Source organism: Polypterus senegalus, chromosome 5 (assembly GCF_016835505.1).
Source record: "Polypterus senegalus isolate Bchr_013 chromosome 5, ASM1683550v1, whole genome shotgun sequence".
NCBI classification, from domain to species: Eukaryota; Metazoa; Chordata; class Cladistia; order Polypteriformes; family Polypteridae; genus Polypterus; species Polypterus senegalus.
This window is the reverse complement of record NC_053158.1, coordinates 106,343,715-106,365,897: the sequence shown is the minus strand read 5'-3', so window position 1 is coordinate 106,365,897 and position 22,183 is coordinate 106,343,715. Positions and strand designations below refer to the sequence as shown.

General features: G+C 42.5%; 1 protein-coding gene across 1 annotated transcript in view; it reads left to right on the top strand.

The window, feature by feature from the left end:
- Positions 1–22,183, top strand: part of acad11 (acyl-CoA dehydrogenase family, member 11) — a 559,410-nt gene that overhangs the window by 7,611 nt on the left and 529,616 nt on the right. The window contains 1 exon segment of the mRNA XM_039754106.1: positions 13,463–13,562. Within this exon segment, the coding sequence (XP_039610040.1) occupies positions 13,463–13,562 (100 nt within the window).

Below are 22,183 nucleotides of genomic sequence, written 5' to 3'. Positions count from 1 at the left end.
CCTTTCTGTCATGGTCAGCCTTAAACTACTCAGACATTTTTCCTTCAGTAGCTCTTTTGTGTGTTAACATCAGATGGACTAGCCTTTGCATCAATGAGCCTTGTGTTCTATGACTCTGTTACAGGTTCACGGTTTGCCCCACTATTGTTAGGTACAAAGCACTGCATATTGGGAACACCCTGTAAGACCTGCCATTTTGGAGATGCTCTGACCCAGCTGTCTAGCCATCACAATATATGGCCCTTGTCAGAGTTGTTCAGATCCTTGCACTTGCTCATTTTTCCTGCTTCCAACAAATCACCTTCAAGAACTGATTGTTCAGTTAGGGTGTAGTTCCAGTAAGAACAGTACACTGCTATGCTAACAACCAAGCCATGGATTACAAGTGACATCAAGGGCCTTTTGAACCAAAAGAAAATGGCTTTTAAAGGCGGTTCGTGCATCACCCCAGTCCCAAAGGTATCACAACCTAGTGAGCTGAATGACTTTTGGCCTGTTGCTCTGACGTCACATGTGATGAAGACCATGGAGAGGCTGCTGCTTCACCACCTGAGGCTACAGGTCTGCCACGCCCTCGACCCTCTGCAGTTTGCGTACCAGGAGAAGGTGGGAGCGGAGGATGCCATCATCTACATGCTACACTGATCCCTCTCCCACTTGGACAGAGGCAGTGGTGCTGTAAGAATTGTGTTTCTGGACTTCTCTAGCACCTACAACACCATCCAACCTCTGCTCCTCAGGGACAAGCTGACAGACATGGGAGTAGATTCATACCTGGTAGCATGGATCGTGGACTATCTTAAAGACAGACCTCAGTACAGTGGAACCTTGGTTCATGACCATAATTCGTTCCAAAACTCTGGTCGTAAACCGATTTGGTCGTGAACCGAAGTAATTTCCCCCTTAGGATTGTATGTAAATACAATTAATCCGTTCCAGACCGTACGAACTGTATGTAAATATATTTTTTTAAAGATTTTTAAACACAAATATAGTTAATTATACCATAGAATGCACAGCATATTAGTAAACTAAATGTAAAAACATTGAATAACACTGAGAAAACCTTGAACAACAGAGAAAACTAACACTGCAAGAGTTTGCGCTGTAGTGCTATGAACCACTTGCTAAAAACACTTTTTTTTAAAACAAGTTTTAAGCACAGGGAAAAAAATGAACATTTGAAAAATCCTTAATTTAATAAACCACCAAGAAAAGTAATATTGCAACAATGCACGCTACGAACCGATCGCTGTAAACAGAAGTGGAGGTTAAAATCCAATAGAAAAAAAGTCTTCATTAAATGCAACGAGGTTTAAACAATGCTCAGATCTGTCTCTTTATAAACAAGCCTTATGCGTTCAGCCATCTCTCTCGTGTGTGTGTGTGTGTCTGCGTGTGTGTGTGTGTCTCTCTCTCTCTCTCTTGCTCCACAGGGAGAGACTGAACACGTGCGGAAATCATAGGCGTGCGCAGGTATCTTTCAATAAGCCCGCATAAATAAAGGCAAGCTTCAAAAGGGTGACCTCAATTGGGCGCAGCGAATAAAGGCAAACGCAACAAAATTATTACAGAAAATGTATTAGATAAAGGCAATGATTGAACGTATAAAAAGGCGAAAGCAAGAATATTAAAACATCCAATTGATTAATGCATGAACTTCTAACGAACTGTTTCTAAAGCTCTCTATGTTTCGTTGTTTTCTGCTCTTACTCATTGTTGTGTTACACTTGAAGCTGCAGATTATGTGCAATGCCAAGTAGATATTCGAAGATAGTTTTCTCCTTTCTGAATATGTAGCCCTTGACTACGAGTAGATCTGCACCTTTCTTGCTCTTCACATATTCCAGAGCCATTTGAACTAAATTATCTATGAACGCTTTTATTCACCGCGCTCAATTGAGGTCGCCGTTTTGTAGCTCACCTTTATTTACGTGGGCCTTTATTCGACGCGCCCAATTGAGGTCGCCCTTTTGAAGTTCGCCTTTTTGTGCGCGCCCTTATTGAATACAGCCGCGTGCACAAACCGAAAGGGAAACTGGCTTGTTTGTATACTGAGTCTGTGGTCGTGAACAGATGCAAAAGTTTGGTGAACTTTTTGGTTGTAAACCATATGTATGTGTTTCGAGACGTTCATGAACCGAGGTTCCACTGTTTGTGTGTCTCGGGAACTGCAGGTCTGACATTGTGGTCAGCAACACAGGAGCGCCGCAGGGGACTGTACTTTCTCCGGTCCTGTTCAGCCTATATACATTGGACTTCCAATACAATTCGGAGTCCTGCCATGTGCAAAAGTTTGCAGACGACACTACTATCGTGTGCTGCATCAGGAGTGGGCAAGAGGAGAAGTATAGGAAACAAATCAAAGACTTTGTTAAATGGTGCGACTCAAACCACCTACAACTAAACAACAGCAAAACCAAGGAGCTGGTGGTGGATTTTAGGAGGACCAGGCCCCTCATGGACCCCGTGATCATCAGAGGTGACTGTGTGCAGAGGGTGCAGATCTATAAATACCTGGGAGTGCAGCTGGATGATAAATTGGACTGGACTGCCAATACTGATGCGCTGTGTAAGAAAGGACAGAGCCGACTATACTTCCTTAGAAAGCTGGCATCTTTCAACATCTGCAATAAGATGCTGCAGATGTTCTATCAGGCGGTTGTGGCGAGCGCCCTCTTCTATGCGGTGGTGTGCTAAGAAGGCAGCATAAAGAAGAGGGATGCCTCATGCCTGGACAAACTGGTGAGTAAGGCAGGCTCTATCGTAGGCACAAAGCTAGACAGTTTGACATCTGTGGCAGAGCAACGGGCGCTGAGCAAGCTCCTGTCAATAATAGAAAATCCACTGCATCCACTGAACAGGATCATCTCGAGACAGAGGAGCAGCTTCAGCGACAGACTGCTGTCACTGTCCTCCTCCACTGACAGACTGAGAAGATCGTTCCTCCCCCACACTATGCAATTCTTCAATTCCCCCTGGTGGGGTAAACGTTAATATTATACAAAATTATTGTCTGTCTGTTATACTTTCATTGTTATCAATCTCTAATTTAATATTGTTTTTATCAGTATGCTGCTGCTGGAGTATGTAAATTTCCCCGTGGGATTAATAAAGTATCTATCTATCTATCTATCTATCTATCTATCTATCTATCTATCTATCTATCTATCTATCTATCTATCTATCTATCTATCTATCTATCTATCTATCCCTGTTAAAGAAGTTGTTCATTTGGGTTTGCTCTCCCCATGTCTCTCTCGATGGTGGCACCTCGCTTCGAGCTGTAGTCAATGATGATCTTTGTCCCATCCCACACTTCCTTCATGCTGTTATTCTGCAACTTCGGCTCCAGCTTTCTCCTGTACTGCTCCTTTGCCGCCCTGAGTTGGACTCTGAGTTCATTCTGCACGCGCTTGACCTCATGCTGGTCACTGCCTTTAAAAGCCCTTTTCTTCTGGTTCAGAAGGCCCTTGATGTCACTTGTAATTTATGGCTTGGATGTTAGCATAGCAGCGTACTGTTCTTACTGGAACTACAATGTCCATACAGAAGTTGATGTAGTCAGTAGTGCAGTCAACAACCTCCTCAATGTTCTTACTATATGATCCCTGCAGGATATCCCAGTCCATAGTTCCAAAGCAGTCTCTCAGAGCCTGCTCTGCCTCAGGGGACCAATTCCTAAATGAGCGTGTGGTTGTAGGTAGCTCCCTCACTCTTGGTTTGTAGTGAGACTGAAGCAGAACCAGGTTATGATCTGCTTTCCCAAGCACAGGCAGCGGGGTGGTGCTGTATGCATCTTTAACATTTGCATACAGTAGGTCAATAGTCTTATTTCCCCGGGTGTTACAATCCACATACTGGGAGAAAACAGGAAATGTTTTGTCAAACGTCACATGGTTAAAGTCTCCAACGATTAGCACAAGCACCTCGGGGTGCTGTGTTTGTAATTTAGCAACAATAGAATGGATGATGTCACCTGCTATCTCCATGTCCCCCCGAGGAGGGATGTAAACAATAGCAACAATGACGTGTCAAAACTTTCTGGGCAAGTAATAGAAACACAGACTTACAGCCAACAGTTCGATTTCCCTGCAGCAAGTGGAGATTTTGACGTTTACATGTCCAGAGTTGCACCACCTTGTATTTACATAGAGAGCGAGTCCTCCTCCTTTCTGCTTCCCGCAGGTATTTGCGTCTCTGTCCACTCTAACTGTGCTAAACCCGGGTAGCTCCATCACAGCATCTGGGATGGTAGTTGTTAGCCACGTTTCACAAAAACACAACAAACTGCATTCCCTGTAGGTTCTGACATATTTTATCAGCACGGCCAGTTCGTCGATCTTATTTGGTAATGAGTTCACATTTCCCAGGATCACAGTAGGCACCGAAGGCTTGTAGCACCACTTTCTCGCAAGTCGCTTCGCCTTTAGCTTAGGTCCGGCTCTGTTGCAACGATATCGCCTTCTTACCTCGTCAGGTAAATAGGGAACCACACCAGCACGGGCATTTGTTCTCAGCGCTTGAAGTTGACTACTTAAATAGACGAGTCTCGTCATGTAAAAATTCATGTCCAAGTAGTAAAAAGTAGTAAAAAGTGTCCCGGGAACGAGTCCACTTAAAAGAAAGTGATAGGAGTGATCTGTAAAATGGAAAAAATGGTAGACAAATAAAGTCGTACACGGAGCTGCTGGAAAGGCTGCCACTTGCGGCGGTGCCTGAGTCATAAAATGTATTTTAGAAAATATGCATTTTTTCCAATGTACAGTTAGGTCCATACATATTTGGACAGTGGTACAATTTTCATAATTTTGGCTATGTGCACCACTACAATGGATTTGAAATAAAGTAATCAAGATGTGATTGCAGTGTAGACTTGTAGTTTTATTTTAAGGCATCTGACAAAAACATTGTATGAGCAATTTAGAAAAGGCACTCATTTTTATACATGATTCCCCCCAATTTTAGAAAAGGCAGCCATTTTTATACATGATTCCCCTCAATTTTCTGGGGCTCAAAATTATTTGGACAAACTAACATAATCATGAATCTAATGGTCATTTTCAATACTTGGTTCAAAATCCTTTGCAGTCAATGATTTTCTGATGTCTGTTACCCATTGCTTTTTCCATCCTACTGATGCTTTGCTTGGCCTTTACTGTAGCTATCTTTAGGTACTGTTTGTTTGTTGGACTTTCTGCCTTCAGTTTTTTCTTCAGCAAGTGAAATGCATGTCCATTTGGGTTGAGATCAGTTGATTGACTTGATCAGTGAAGAATATTCAACTACCTTTCCTTGAAAAGCTTTTGGATTGCTGTCACAGTATGTTTTGGCTCATTGTCCATCTGCACTGTAATGCGTCGTTCTGTCAGTTGTGCAGTATTTCTCTGAATATGAGCAGACAGTATAGCCCTGTACACCAAAAATCACACTACAACTATTGTCAGTAGCCATATCAAACACCACTGACCCACTTCCATTGGCAGTCACGCATGCATCAAATCAACCATGTTTCACAGATGATGTGGTATGCTACAGATCATGAGCCGTTCCTTCTGTTCTCCATATTATTCTCTATTCATCATTCTGTTATACACTGTAATGATCTTAATTTAATTTGTCCGAAGAAAACTGCTTGAACAGTTTTGGACAGTTTTTTTTTTTATATTTTCTGGCAAAGTCTAATGTGCCCTTCCTATTTTCGAGGATTATCAGTATTTTGCCCCTTGTGGTAAACCCTCAGTATTTAGTTGTGTGAAGTCTTCTCTTGATTGTAGACTTAGGCAATGATAGGCCTGAATTGTGGTGAATTGTTTTTTCTTCACCCTGCTGGATACCACAGGGGCCGCAAGAGGGAGCTGCAGGGAGGACCAAAGACTTCTTTTTGTCCTATACCCCGGACTTTTATCTGACCCGGAAGTGATAGGGAATTATGGACTGAAGGATGAGAAACATTTCCGGGTCAGGAACTATAAAAGGATTGTGGGAGCTCCCAGACGGCGAGCTGAGCTGGGTGGTAGGAGGGCAACGCGTCTGGGAGTGGAGGATTGTGATTTATTATTGTAGTTATTGGTTTATTTATGAGTAGTGTGGAGTGGAGGGTGCTTAGTGCACGTAATCTATACTAATAAAAGGCAAAGCCCTCACTCACTCACTCACTCACTCACTGACTGACTCACTCACTGACTCATCACTAATTCTCCAACTTCCCGTGTGGGTGGAAGGCTGAAATTTGGCAGGTTCATTCCTTACAGCTTCCTTACAAAAGTTGGGCAGGTTTTATATCGAAATTCTACGCGTAATGGTCATAACTGGAAGCTGTTTTTCTCCATTTACTGTAATGGAGATGAGCTTGAACGCCGTGGGGGCGGAGTTTCGTGTGACATCATCACGCCTTCACGTAATCACGCAGTACATAGAAAACCAGGAAGACCTCCAAAAAGCGCTGAAGAAAACATGCATTATATAATTTAGAAGGCAGCGAAACAATAAGAAGCGAAAGTGACATATACAACCATATTTATGAGTTCTGCTACTTCGGAAACAAAGCACGATGTAAACCTACACTTTAAATTAAGTTCATAGACAGGCTGCGCTGGCGCTTGTAATTTAGTGCCTGCCCATATAAGGTCGTCCGTCAGCGGCAATCCAATAGCAAACTGCCACGGGTAAATATTCACGGGTTAAGGACTGTGCTTATGCAGAGGAAGATGAGATGGTCACGGTGGTGTTTGGTACAAACTCAGCGAAACTGCGAGAGAAAGTTTTAAGTGCCAGGACTAAGGTAACATTAAATACAGCCATGGACATAGCACGAGATGGCACCAGCACAGCTGGGAACCTTCGATGCATGTACACCGAGCGCTCACGGAACTGACGCAGTGCACAGATAAAAGCAACAGTTCCAAAGAGCTGAACAAAACCAATTACAGAATTGAAAAGGCAGCAAAAAATATGAAGCGTCTGATACAAGCATATTCATAAATCCAGCTACTGCGGAAACAAAGCACACGGTGGAAAAAGTTAATGTTCCGCTAAAGGAAGACAGTGTAAAAAAAAACCCGTGCATGCAGTGTGTCAGGTCTCAGATAAAGAAGAAGATGAGCTGTTTATTGATGCAGTAAGAAACGAATCGATGAATGAAACCTGTCATCTTTACAACGATTGACAAACACGGAATGTAACTTGAACACAACACATCCTACAAATACGAACCTGATTGAAAGAAATAATGATAATCAAATCCTTGATGACAGCAACACTCAGTAACACTCACAAAACAAATACTGTATATTGACAGTCATGTTACGTTATTTTTAAAATGTTCCCTTTTCTTTTTCTAGCTTTTTAACACACTACTTCTCGCTGATACACGGGTATATATATATATGTATATATATATCCCGATCTACATACTCGAATAATGGATACTTTATTCGCCATCAATGATTGTTTTGGTAAAGCCATACTCAGTGTATTCATTAGATGAACGGTAAAAAAGTAAGAGCGAGGGGAGGATGACTTATTGAGGCATGCAGGCTGTAGTGCGCGTCAACTCTATCTGAATTGCGCGATCACATTTAAAAAAATATATATTTTCAAGTTCTATTTAGTCCATATGTGTCAAACTCAAGGCCATGGGCCACATCCGCCCGCGTAATTATATCCGCCCCGAGATCATTTTATATACTGTATTATTGTTATTAATGGCCCGGTATATGAAGCGCTGGTAACACAATAAACTACAGATCCCATAATGCAGCGCTTCAGCTGCCTTGCAACACTTACCGCTAATCAAGTCTAGCTTATGATGCTGCAAGTTATTGCGAAGCTAGCTCACACGATGCTGAAGAGAAAAGTTGATTCTGAAAACAGAGCCTTTAAAACCGATGGGAGGCTGAGTATATGTTTACTGAACCCGTGTGTCTCATTTGTGGAGCTAATGTGGCTGTAATTACAGAATTTAATCTAAGACGGCACTATGAGACAAAACATCAGGGTAACCTGAATGCAATGCAGAAGATACAGAAAGCAGAAGAATTAAATAAGAATCTGACACTTCAGCGGACGTTTTACCCGTGCACAATCACAAAGTGATTTCAAGTGAAGCTGCTTTTATGGGAGACACAAATGCACCAGTGCAATTTGCCCCACTTTCCCTGTTGCCAAGTAATGTTAAACCAAGTCGTCACTACGGTGTTCCCAAATCGCACTTTGCTGATAAACTGAGCGCACTGAGTTTGCACGGCGCTTTGGTGACTTTGAAGAACAAAAAAAGTCCGTCTACATGCGGCTCGAACCTTGTGCATGTTTGGTAGCACATATCTGTGTGAGAAGCTCTTCTCAGTGATAAAGACTAACAAAACAGCACACAGGAGTCGCCTCACTGATGAGCACCTGCAATCCATCCTGAGAATCTCCACAACACAGAACCTCACACCAAACAGAAACGAACTTGTTGCCAAAAAGATGCCAGGCGTCCAGCTCTAAAATGACATATGAGCAAAGACAACTGAATGATTTGATTTGTTATTGCTGAAAGGAACACATTTTATTTATATTTCTAGGTTTTGTTATGCAGCATGTTCATATTTGAATTTGTATAATTTTGACAGGATATATTTTTATGGAGAGCAAAATCTTTTGGGATATTTAAAATCTAAGTTTATTTTTATATAAAATTACATAAGAGTAAAGAAATTTGAATGTTTGTTCTTTTAACGCTTACTTTATTTCTAACTTGTATAATTTAGACAGGATATATTTTTATGGAGAGCAAAATATTATAAGTTGTTTAAGGTTTGAGTTGATTTATTCAGGAATAATATTCCTGTCTGTTTTACCATTCCTACCAAAGATATTTCTGTCGACTAAATAAAAATTCCTTCTATTTAAAATTTAAATAGAACTTGAACAAATACGATAGTTCATAATATCCACGCAGACTTGCACGTAAGAGCGGGAGTTATCCGTTTTAACAAGCAGCATATTGCACTGATACTGAAATAGCTGTGTATGTATATATGTAGATATGTATGTATATATATATATATGTTTATATATGTGTGTGTGTATGTATATATATATATATATATATGTATTTGTGTGTATATATATATGTGTGTGTATGTATGTATGTGTGTATGTATAGATATGTATATATATATATATATTTATGTGTGTGTGTGTAAATATATTAATATATATATATATATATATATATATATATATATATATATATATATATATATATATATATATATATATATATATGATAGCAACACTCATCAATCACAACAGTGACAAAACAATTACATTGACAATCATGTTACGTTATTTTCAAAATGTTTCCTTTTCTTTTTCATTGCTTCTTTAACACACTACTTCTCCGCTGCGAAGCGCGGGTATTTTGCTAGTTCTTATAATAAAAAGAATAATTATTGCATTTTTACCTGGTGTTTAGCATGGTACCTGAGGGTTCAAGGGAGTGCTAGCACCCCCTACTGCTACAGTAGTTTTACACATTGAAAGCCCTATGGAGAATTCATCACTGAAGTGCTAATCCTTCAAATTTCAGATCCATAATTTAAAATCCTATTGTGCATTAAGTCTGAAGCAGTATTTCTAATGTAAACCACTTTTGAAATGAAGTACAGTATAGGATTCTATTTACTCTTTTCTCTGTATATTTGAGATAACGGTAATTTGTTCATTGAAGCTTTAAGAACATGGTGATACATTAGGTAGTGCTACTGCCATACACCTTCAGGGTCCCGAGTTATAAAACTTAGCGCTAGGCACTGCCTTTGAGAATTTTACCCATTCTTTCTCTGTCTGTATGGGTTTTAATCCTACATTCTAGAGACAAGGAGGTTAGGTTTATTGGCAGCTTTAAACTGACCCAGTGAGAGTTATTCTTCTTGTGCAAGAGTACTCTGCAGTGAGACTGGTTATATATTCATTTTTGATCTCCTGGCTAACACCAATGCTAGAAGTATTTTCTTTCTTTTTTATTTATAAAGATGTTTTACTGTAGACCGAATGTACCATGTTACAGGATAGGTTTGGTATTTTCAAGTCAAAGTTATTTCTTCATAATCATGGTATATACTAGTTGGTCACATGAAACTGCATTCTAAAGTGAATACTTTATTAATTAAAAAATTAATACAAAACTTGCATGCACTTCTGGTTTATAATGGAGTCAGAGGTACCTTTGTGAAGGACAGTCTTACCATATATGCCCACCTTGAAGTAGCAAAGGTTTTGATTAAGGAAAACGTGCCTTCTGTGTTTCTGAGATGTGCTTGTCAAAACAAATATAAATTGAAAATAGTTTTCTAAAGGCAAGGATATGTTTCCTGCTTTTTTGTATACTTGCTGCAGTTATGACAATCCCCCATCAGCACAAAGAACAAGATACACGTCCAGTGAAAAGAACATTTGTGAGTTTCGTTGTTCTTTGTACACATAGCAATAAATTTTAAATGAACTTATTACATTTTTTTAAAATCACAGAATATGATACAACTGCCACAAACAAATTATCGATTTGTTTTTAGTGTAATGTTTTTGAATGAGTAAATATACTGGCATTGATTTCAATCAACATGTAAGTACACGGAGAGAACATGTAAACTCAATGTAGAATCTTGTCTCTGTAAGGCTGGTGTGACAGTTGTGCTACCACTCATCCTATATTAAAACATCTGTACAGAACTTACTGAACCTCAGGCTATTAAACTTAGGTGATTTCACATTGCTAAAGTGGCCCTATTGTGTGTGTCAATGCGTTCACCTTGTGATGGATTTGTGCTCTGTCCTGCTTGTTCCTGCCCTATGATTTCTAAAATAGGCTCCAGCTGCCTTGCGACCCTGCCTGGGAGAAATGGGCTGGAAATAGATTAATTATTATTTTAGCTTAGAAAAATATAAAAATAAATTAATGGATTCATTACATTTATTAAGTAAAGCAATTAATAATACTAATATTGGATGACAAAGTGGCACAATTTTAGCACTGCTATCTTACAGTGAAGGAGACAGAGGTTTATGTTTGTGTAGGGCTTGAATGTTCTCCCCAGATGTTTCACTTTCCTCCTACAGTTCAAATACCTGCAGGTTAGGTTAAAAATGACCTGTGTTTGTGTCTGTGTGTGTTTGCCCTGCCCTCCCCAATGCTTGCTGGGGTAGGTTGCAGGTGCTCTGTGACCTTGACCTCGATAAGCAGATTAGAAAGATGGATGAATGAATGCGCATAACATCTGTTTGGTTCTGGTGTCTTGATTAGAGGCTACACATATAATCAATATTGTCTCTCACTGAGGAACACACATGCATTATCAATCTATTTGCGACATAAAGAAATAAGCATCTCTATAGTGCAATAATATAAGCAACTGTAAGTGTGCCTTTTTCAGTTATTATCTTGTTGTCCACAGAGTTGAGACAGCAATTTACATCTGAGAATCAACATTCAATAAATGTGCGGATAGGGTGCTGTGAAGGAAGAGCGGTTTAATTGGTGAAGTGAAAAGCACAACCAGTCTTCTTTTAAAATGGCTGAATCTCACAATCTCACTTGCTTTTTGTTTTTTTACCTTCTTTAAACAACATGGATATGCTGTTTTGCAATACAGTAATCCCTCCCTATATCGCGCTTCGACTTTCGCAGCTTCACTCTATCGCGGATTTTATATGAAAGCATAACTAAATATATAACGCAGATTTTTCGCTGCTTCGCAGGTTCTGCGGACAATGTGTCTTTTTACTTCCTGTACATGCTTCCTCAGTTGGTTTGCCCAGTTGATTTCATACAAGGGACGCTATTGGCAGATGACTGAGAAGCTAACTAATCAGAGCACGCAGTTAAGTTCCTGCGTGCTGAATGCAGTGTTAACCAGGAAGTCTCGTCTCGCTCATTCAGCATCAACGTGTTTCGCTGTGTAAAGAGTTGTGCTCTTTTGTGTTTCTTTGTGCATAGTCAAGCCCTTCATTATGGCTTCAAAATGATCTGCTACTGCTTCAGGGGCCGTGCCCAAGCGCAAACGGAAGATGTTAACGATTGCCGAAATTGTGCGGTTGAAAGAACAGGTCATTTTAAATTTCAGGTTAACAACATTATTCAAGTATTAAGTGCAATTGAGCTGAAGGCCGCTATCAAAGCATCCTGTCTTCCATAACACCGCAACAGTGCCACAGGCATGCCATGCCGCATTGACGCAGTAATTCATGCAGAAGGAGCCCCAACCAAGTATTGAGTGCGTACATGGACATACATATTAGTAGACCCACATTTCTGTATTAAAAATAATTTTTATTGGTCTTATGTAATATTCTAATTTCCTGAAATACTGAATTTTACATTTTCATTACCTGTAAGCCATAATCAGCAAAATGAAAAGAAATAAATGCTTGAAATACATCACTCTGTGTGTAATGAATCTACAGTATATAATATTTGAGTCACTTTATGAATTTAATTGCTGAAATAAATGAACTTTTCAATGATATTCTAATTTATTGAGATGCACCTGTCCAGCATCACCCATCACAACCCTGGGTTCAAATGAAGAATTTTTTATGTTATACCAACATTTTCCCAATCAAGCATCTGCCAAAATCAACACAAGAATATAACATATTAAGCAGTTTCTTCTCTCCTCCCTTCCATTAAGTTAGTGTTGCCTGCTGCCTCCTGCCTCTGACTCTCTGAGGTCAGGTTGCGGAATTGTTTTAAACTGGACCCGGGACTGCTTCTAGTATTATGGCATAAGTCATCTGAAGCAGTTCTGTTGTGTGCAAACAATGGCAGTCATCACTCACCACTATACCATACTCTGGTGGCACCCAAGGACACCAAAAGGGTTATGTTTCTCGACTACAATTCCCATGCCAACCCGTGGGTGTCCTAACTACAGTAGATTCAGCCCAGAGGAACACTGCCACCTTTTGTATGTAGGAATGAACTGCTCCTGGCATCCATGTTCACTCAGCCCATCCATTATTCTTCTTTCCCAGACTTTAAAGGTGTTCTGGCCATTATGACCTGGTGGCTGGGCAGGGAATCATCCTCCATCCTGGTCAGGTTGCCTGTCCTTCCTACATGGAACTTACAGCGCAAAAGTTGTTGTTTTATTTGCATCTTAGTCAACCATGTACACAATGTTTTTAAATATGTCATTGCTCTCTCAGTGACATTTTTTATTTAAATTAAAATAAAATAATTTTGAAGAGATTCAGTGTGAAGCCAATTAAACAGACAGTTGATGTCACAAGATGTGCAGAGAAAAGGGAGTGCTAATGTTGTGGAATATAAGACTGCTCCTGTCTTTTGATAGGATACTAGTATGCTTTTGCATTTGGCATGCAGAGGCTACAGGTTTGATTCTAGAAAAGGGACTGAACAAGGACAAATAGGTTTGGCATTTCCAGCATGCTTTAACCAATTCTTCCTTTTCAGATATGGCCAATCTAACCCAACATTTTTGCTACAAAATGGTCAAAGACATTTTATCTTAAGGAAGAAGCCTCCAGGTCCACTTTTACCAGGAGCACATAAGGTAAACTATCTGCATTTACTTAGAATTTTTGTAGATCTGCTTTGAATACATTAAATGTTTATTGTGTACAGTTGGATCTATTTTACAGATGTTTGCTTTAATTTTATCCACTTTTTCATTTTATCGAATTTTACATATTTATGTTTTAAGTTTTTAAATGAGCAATATGGAGCATGAGCACAGTTTTAATTCCTTTAAAACTTTTATACCACTTAGGTAGTGATATATTTTTACAAAAAATGCATTATGGTAACATTTCATGCTGAAATTGTATTCAGTTTCTGTGATTTTTGTTTAATCAGTAGAGTACATAATACCATATGTTAAATATTTTTGGCAGACACCAGAGGGAGCTGAAAGATCAGAATTTTTTAGAGCTGAATGTTAGCACAATCACAGAATTAAGGTTCTGTTGTTATTACGTAACAGTGTATTATGGGACTCAGATTACAGCACTCCCTGGGTGCCTTGTCTGTTGTCTCAGTGTATGCTCCGACCGTGGTGAGTGATGTCTCAGTGAGGGAGACATTTTATTCGCAGCTTCACTCGGTGGTTGATGGGTGCCCACGGAGTGACACTCCTCTGGTCATGGGCAACTTCAATGCAGCCACTGGCACTGACAGGGCTGGCAATGAGGATTGTCTTGGTCCCCATGGGTCTGGTGACCATGGTGAAAGTGGCTCCATGTTCCTTGACTTTGCAAACGGTCAGGGGCTGCGAATCTCTGGATCCTGGTTCCAGTGCCCTGAACCACATCGTTGGACTTGGTACTCCAATACTGGTGGTGCAATGAAGTAGATCGATCACATCCTCGTGGAGAGACGCTGGAGGCTCTTGCAAGACTGCAGGGTCTACAGAAGTGCCCAATTTGTGAATTCTGACCATAGACTTGTTGTTGCTCCTCTTAGGATCCAGCTTAGGTCCAGTAGGTTACCACCTGCTAGGTAAATGAATCTGGACTTGGCCAGATTCCAAGGCCAGACTGTTTCTAATGAGTTTGTAGGCAGTTTGCGTGAGGAACTTTCAGATTTGGGTACAACCTCCGATCCTAATGTGATGTGGGAGACCTCCCGGACAAGACCCTGAAGGTTGCTGAGGGTTGTGTTGGTGTTACTGGTGTTTCCAGAAGAAGGTGTTTCATCTCGCAGGGTACCCTGGATATCATTGAGAGAAGTTGCAGCGCACAGGTCAATGGCAACTCTGGTCTGTACCGGGAACTGAGAAGGACAGCTGCAAGGATTCTGAAGGCAGATAAAGAGGCATTTGTTAGAAGAATCTGTGAGCAAGTGACACACCATCTGTGGTCTAGCAAACCACATCCTGCTTACAGAGGAATCAAAGCATTACGCACATCTGAATCTGTTCCTCGGAGAGTCGCAGTCAGAGCAGCTGATGGAATGGTCCTTACGGATGACACTGCAGTTGTGACCCACTGGGCTGGCTACTTTGAGCAGTTGTTCAAAGCTGATCCTCTGGTTAGGACGTTGGCTATCTCTGGGTCCATGGTTCTTGAGGCTGATCCTCCAATTAGCTGTGAACCACCCAATCTCACTGAGATTGCACAGGTGGTGAACCAGCTGAGGGGGGGAAAGGCTGTAGGGATCTATAGTATCCGGGGTGAACTTCTTCAGGCTGGTCCTCCTGGCATTGAAAGTAATCTTTGCTTCCAAAACTGGCATCATCCCAACTGACTGGAAAACAGGACTTGTCGTCCATGTCTGGAAAGGGAAGGGTGACCTCCTGGATTGCAGCAACTACAGGGAATAACACTGCTCTCGGTACCGGGTAAGGTCCTTGCTAGGGTCGTCCTCAATAGGATCCATGATCACTTGCTCACCTACCAGCGACCAGAACAGTCTGGTTTTATACCTAAGAAGTCTACCATCGACTGCATCCTGGCACTGAGGGTTCTCATAGAGCGCAAACGCGAATATCTGCAGAGTTTCTTTGTATCCTTTGTCGGTTTTCGCAAAGCATTCGACTTAGTTGATCGAGCTGCCCTGTGGGACATCCTGAGGGTTCGCGGGATCCCCTCGAGGTTGCTGGATATCGTAGCTGGCCTGTACACTGGTACTGTGAATGCTGTGCAGAGTGTAGGCAGGATGTCTGCGTTTTTCCCAGTTGATTCTAGGGTTCGTCAGGGGTGTGTTCTTACTCCTACTCTGTTCAATGTTTGTATGGACTGGGTGTTGGGCAAGGTCGTGGGGTCCAGTGGCTGTGGGGCATCTGTTGGTGAAGAAAGTCAAGGATCTTGACTTTGCTGATGATGCTGTGATCTTCACGGAGTCAATGAAGACTCTGATTGGGCCGCTCAAGAGACTGAGTGAGGAGTCTGAGTGTCTGGGCTTGTGGGTGTCCAGGATAAAAATCAAGATCCAGGCCTTTAATGACCTCTTGGGCACAGCCATCAGCAGTGTGTCTGTTTGTGGAGAGAGTGTTGACCTTGTTGAGAGGTTTACTTACCTTGACAGTGACATTCATGGCTCTGTTGACTCTTCCTTTGAAGTCAGTAGATGGATTGGGAGAGCATGGGGGGGTCATGAGGTCGCTGGAAAGGGGTATGTTGCGCTCCCGATATCTATGCAAAAGGACGAAGGTCCAAGTCTTTAGATTCCTGGTGCTTCCTGTCTTACTATATGGTTGTGAGACATGGACGCTATCCAGTGACCTGAGATGAAGACTGGACTCCCTTGGTACTGTGTCTCTCTGGAAAATCCTTGGGTACTGTTGGTTTGACTTTGTGTCAAATGAGCAGTTGCTCATGGAGTCCCGAATGAGGCACATTACGTGCATTGTGAGGGAGCGTCAGTTACGGCACTATGGCCATGTTGTGCACTTTCCCCGTGGGTGATCCGGTTCATAAGATCCTCATTGTTGGGGTCCCAAATGGCTGGACCAGGCCAAGGGGTCGCCCACGTAACACCTGGCTGCAGCAGATAGAGGGTCATTTCCGGAGGGTGGGACTGGACCGCGTGTCTACCTGGGGTTTGCCAACATGGATCCTGAGCTGTTTCGACATGTAGTGAGTGTGGCAAGACACTGTACCAGTGAGTGTGGCAATGCACTGTACCAGTGCATGCTCCCCAACTTGACTTGACTTGTTATTAATTAAAATGTAGATTATGCTAAACATAAGTTGAGTACTTCCATTATGGCCTGCTGACCAAGCAAGGTGTCATAGTCCATCCTGGTCAGGATGCCTGTCCTTCCTCTATGGAAATTACAATGCAAAAATGTTTTTATTTTTTATTGGCATCTAAATCAAACATGTGCACTATGTAGTTGGATCATATTTTAAAATATGTCAATGCAAAAAGACTGAAGTAAATATTAGTCTTGATTTTAAAGATTAAGATGCAGAGGTAGGGAGGGAGACATTTTTAAATTAATATTCTTAATATGCCCTTCTTCTGACTGTGTAGAATTAGACTAATATCTCTTTCAGTCTGTACTGGTGCCATGGTTCCACATAAATTTCTATTGTGGCTTTCAGCTCTTCTTCTTTTTTTCCTGTTCTTATCTAAGTAGCTTTGATGCAGAATCTTTCTGATTCCCATGCAATCACAGTAGTCACTTTTCTGAATATATGTAAAAGCATTGTCAATTTTATAATCTTGTGGGTTTATAATATTAACCTTCAGCTTTCATGGGTCATATAACCTGCTACATTCTTTTTAGACAGACAGGTTAGAATGTCTATTTTTTAAATCTTGTTATTTTTTTTTTATTATTTCCTGTCTTGCATGTGCCCTATGTATATTTCCATACTGCTTTTCATGTCTCTTCCAAAACTAAATACATTTACAACACGGATGTGAAAGTAGTTTAGGATATCAGGGAGAGCATATCTTTTTAAATGTTTTAAGAATGGTCTATCTTTTGTATATTTTCGAAACATTTTATCCATCGATTTACTGAAATTACCTAATCCAACCTAGGGGTTACAGGCAGTCTGAACCAATCCTAGACAGAGTGAGTATTCATCACAAGACATCGGCAATAGCACCTGTAAGACCATCACGTTGAGCACACAGGCCCCACAAGGGTGTGTGCTCAGCCTGTTGCTCTTCACCCTGCTGACCTACGACTGTGTACCAATCTACAGTTCCAATCACATTGTCAAGTTTGCAGACGATACAACTGTGGTTGGCCTCGTCACCAACAATGACGTAGCCAACTACAGGAATGAGGTGAGCCAACTGGTCCAGTAGTGTAAAGACTACAATCTCTTCCTGAAAGTGGGAAAGACCAAAGAGATCGTGATCAATTTCAGGAGAGGTCATTCACAGCACCCCCAAATGGCCATCGATGGTGTAGCTGTGGAAAGGGTGAGTAGCACGAAGTTCCTGGTGATGTACATCTCAGAGGACCTCTCCTGGTCAGATAACACCACATTACTGTCCAGGGCAGCTCAAACCCGCCTCTACTTTCTATGCAAACTGAGGAGAGCACAAGGTCCACCCCCCATCATGTGCTCTTTCTACTGGGGCACAATCGAGAGCATCCTCACTAACTGCATCTCTGTGTGGTATGAAAGCTGCACTGCTTCCTGTAGGAAGTCCCTGCAACACATAGTGGATGTGGCCAGTAAGATCATTGGTGCCTCACTGCCCTCTCTCAAGGATATTTTCCACACCTGTCTCGCCTGTAGAGCCATCAGCATTGCTGGTGATTCCTCCCACCCCTTTCACTCCCTTTTTAGCCTCCTCCCCTCAGGCAAAAGGTACCAGAGCGTCCGGGCCCGCTCCTCAAGACTGTCTAACAGTTTCATCCACCAAGCTGTCAGGATGCTGAACTCTGTCCACTACCTTTCCCCCTTGCCCCCTGCCCCTGAACCGTAATAAGAGTCACTATCTACCAAGTACCCTAACTCAGCTGGTATTATATAAGGACTTAATATTTCGTCTGCTCCTAACTGTCTGTCTTGTTGTACATCTCATAAGCTACTCTATAATGCACCTTCTCTAATTTTTTTTTTTTTTTTTACTGTTATTGGCTTTTCCACTAATGACTATTGCACATTGTACACAGGTCTACTTTACAAGTTCTAATATTATTTATCTTATATGTTTATACGTTATACTTTTTACATTTTATTGTACTACAAAGTTAAGAGAGAAACAGTATTTCGATTCTCCTGTATGTTCTGCACATATAGTGAATTGACAATTAAAGGCTATTTGATTTGATTTGATTTGATTTTGATTTACCCACATACCAGAGGCTATTTTAGATTTATTGATTAGTTGGTCATTGCATCTTAAAGTATGCATTTATTCATTGGTTTCATACATATAGTACAATAGTTACGTTTTCCATAAAAAAATGTCCTTGCGGTGTTATTAAGCCATTATGATAGATCAACCTATTTTTATTAAACAATTCTGTTTTAATAATTGTAAAGAAACTTAATTTTCAAGCAAATTATATTTTGCGATTATTCAAATCATGTTTGGGTACATTCTGTTGTTGCTATTTATTTTCTTTTCATGCAATAATGAATGCATAAATGGGAAGATTATGTTAATCACAGGCGGCACGGTGGCGCAGTGGTAGCGCTGCTGCCTCGCAGTTAGGAAACCTAGGTTTGCTTCCCGGGTCCTCCCTGCGTGGAGTTTGCACTGGGCGCTCCGGTTTCCTCCCACAGTCAAAAGACATACAGATTAGGTGGATTGGCGGTTCTAAATTGGTCCTAGTGTGTGGTTGTGTGTGTGTGTGTGTCCTGCGGTGGGTTGGCACCCTGCCCGTGATTGGTTCCTGCCTTGTGCCCTGTGTTGGCTGGGATGGCTCCAGCAGACCCCCATGATCCTGTGTTTGGATTCAGCGGGTTGGATGGATGGATGGATGTAAATCACAGATAAATCTCTTGGATTATTGATATTTAAACAATATACTTACCACATAATGTATTCATTTGGGTATGCATAGGCTTAAGTACAATGTATGGGTATCTTATTCAAAATGTGCCTCTTATTTTCACCATTTAGAAGTCTGCTAGTCTATCTATAAAAGTCTAAATATAGTTAAACTTTAAAAGCTATGGGATTAGCGAATGGCATTCTTATTGTAAGACACAGCAACTTCCTTACCACTGCTGAGACCTTAAACTTTTTGATAAATGTCTGAAGTTTTTATAGAAAACTGCTAAAAAGTGTAATGATTCATGTCATTTTCCTACATTACATTTTAAATAGTGACACATATGCTTGCTAGCACATGCCTTATGGAAGAACTGGATGCATATACTACAGCCCTGTTTATCTATCCATTTACTGAAAAATCTCCAGTATAGATTGCTATTTGAGACATAAGCATTGGTTGCAAATATTGTTGCTCTGTTTTATCATCTAATTATTGAACCTGCTTAATCCAGTGTTATATTCATAAACAGCATATATCAGGGACAGTCTTGGATAAGGTGCCAGTACATTACAGGACATGCTGAAATACACTGTTTACCACACTTAACTCAGGCTAATTATGGTCTGTGCGGTTTGGGTGGGGTACAAAACATGAATTCTAACCTGGTCTCCCATTGCTGTAAGGTGCTGGTCACTGCATCACCGTTAATCTCCTGCTTGTTTTATTTATAACACTGTTACATACTGTGGTATAAACATGTTTTATATGGTATAAATAATAATTTGTAATTTGGGGGATTTAGCAAGCAATGGAACATTTAATGTGTTATACACATCCTCCTTTAAAGAATCTCCTGTGAAAGGCACTACATAGCGCCTGACCCGACACAGATTGGACACGGAAGACACGTGTTAAATTAAATGACTTTTTATTACTCTTCAGCTGGAGGGCACGTCTTCCCGGTACTCCTTCCAGCCTCAATGCAGTCCCAAACACCAGTACAATACAGCACAGCACAAGCACTCTTCTCTTCCTTGGCACCACCACTCCTCCCTCGCAACCTTGTCCTCCTCCACCCGACTCTGGCCGATGAATGGTGGTTGCTGGCTCCCTTTTATAGGTCACCTGGAAGTGCTTTGATCACCAAGATCCGGCGGCACTTCCAGGTGTGATGAAGCTGTTGCCCACACGGGCTCAGGAGTCAACACAGCACCCCCTGGTGGTACCTCCGGGGCCCAAACAGGGCTGCCCCCAACTCCAATTTCCAGGGAGCCTGCCCAGGGGTGCGGCCATCTAGCATCCAGGGGGAGATATTGCACTGTCCAGGGCTGCTCCCCCTGAATACAGTGGGCAGGAGCGTCCCTGCTGGGCATGGGCGCCAGGCGCCTGTCACAGTGCCCCTCTCTTCGATGAGCCCCATCGGGATCATCGGCACGTCCCGCGAGGGCTGGTTTTGGGGAGACGCCGTCATCCGGTTTGCGGACCTGACCTGTGGAGACAAAATTGGAAAACCGGGAGGGGTTGTCCCGACGTCTGTGCCTTTTGGACGTCCTCCAGGAACAAGCCCTCCAACCGTGTCCACAGCGGCCACATTCGTAGCAGCGCCACACCCCCTTACTCCAAACCCTGCGGGAGTGGAAGCAGGATGGGAATTCCTGCCTCGATGGCAGCTCAGCAGAGCGCTCTCAGTGTCTCCGCCCCTTCGCAGCGCAGCCTTTCACTGCCTTTGAGCAAACAGGCTTGCGCTGCGCACTGTTAGGAGTCCCCACCTTTTTGCGAGTCCTCCTCTTTCTCTGGGGTACCCTGACGGTCTGAGACCCCTTATGGGAGAAACGGGGACCCTGTGCCATCTGTACCCCTTTGGCCAACCGCGAGACTGACATCGGTGGCTGTGGGAGGGTTGTTTGACAACTTTTGTCATTCAGCTGCCTCCTCTCACTCATCTCCTCTGTATCAGTCACCATGGCCGCGTCTCTTGTAGGAGGCGGAGTTGCCTGGCAAGCAGTATTAATCATGGCCCCCACAGCCCTCCACCCCCCTACTTGCACAGAACAGGCCTCGCTTACCTGTAGTGTTGCGTTGGTCAAGCTGGAAGAATCAGCCCCGCGCCGCCTCGCCCACTGCAGGATATCTCCAATCGGCGCGTTGATCTTCTTCTCCAGCCCTTCCTTCGCCTCTTGCAGGGCCTGGAACACCTGAAAATGGGACTGCAGGGATAGGACAATAGACTCCATGCCCCGTGCAGCCTGACATAGGTCAGTTTCTCCGCCCAGGGGCTCCTCCGGGTGTCTCTTGGGTTCGGGGTGGAGATTCGCCGTCCCCGTCTCGGCGCTTGTCTTAACAGGGAATCGGCACGTGTCTCCCACCCCCTTACTGGCCAAGGGAAGGCTTTTCTGCTCTTCCGCTGGAGCCACTGTGCTGGGGAGATCGTCCGGGCCTCCGTCCTCCTCAGGATCTCCGAGGCCGAAGAAGGTACTCAGGTCGACCTCGTTCTCCCCGGGGCTCACTCCACCGACCCACCATGGAAGCCCATCCTCCGGCCACCAACAGGTTTCTTGCCCCTCGGCGTCTAGGAGGCAGGTAGACGAAAAGGCAGAGTAACATTCTCGTAATCCGCTACCTACCTCGTGCTGCAACCCGCGGCCTGCGGTTGCTGTATCCCTTTTATAGGTCACCTGGAAGTGCTCCAGGTGTTTGATCACCAAGATCCGGCGGCACTTCCAGGTGTGATGAAGCTGTTGCCCACACGAGCTCAGGAG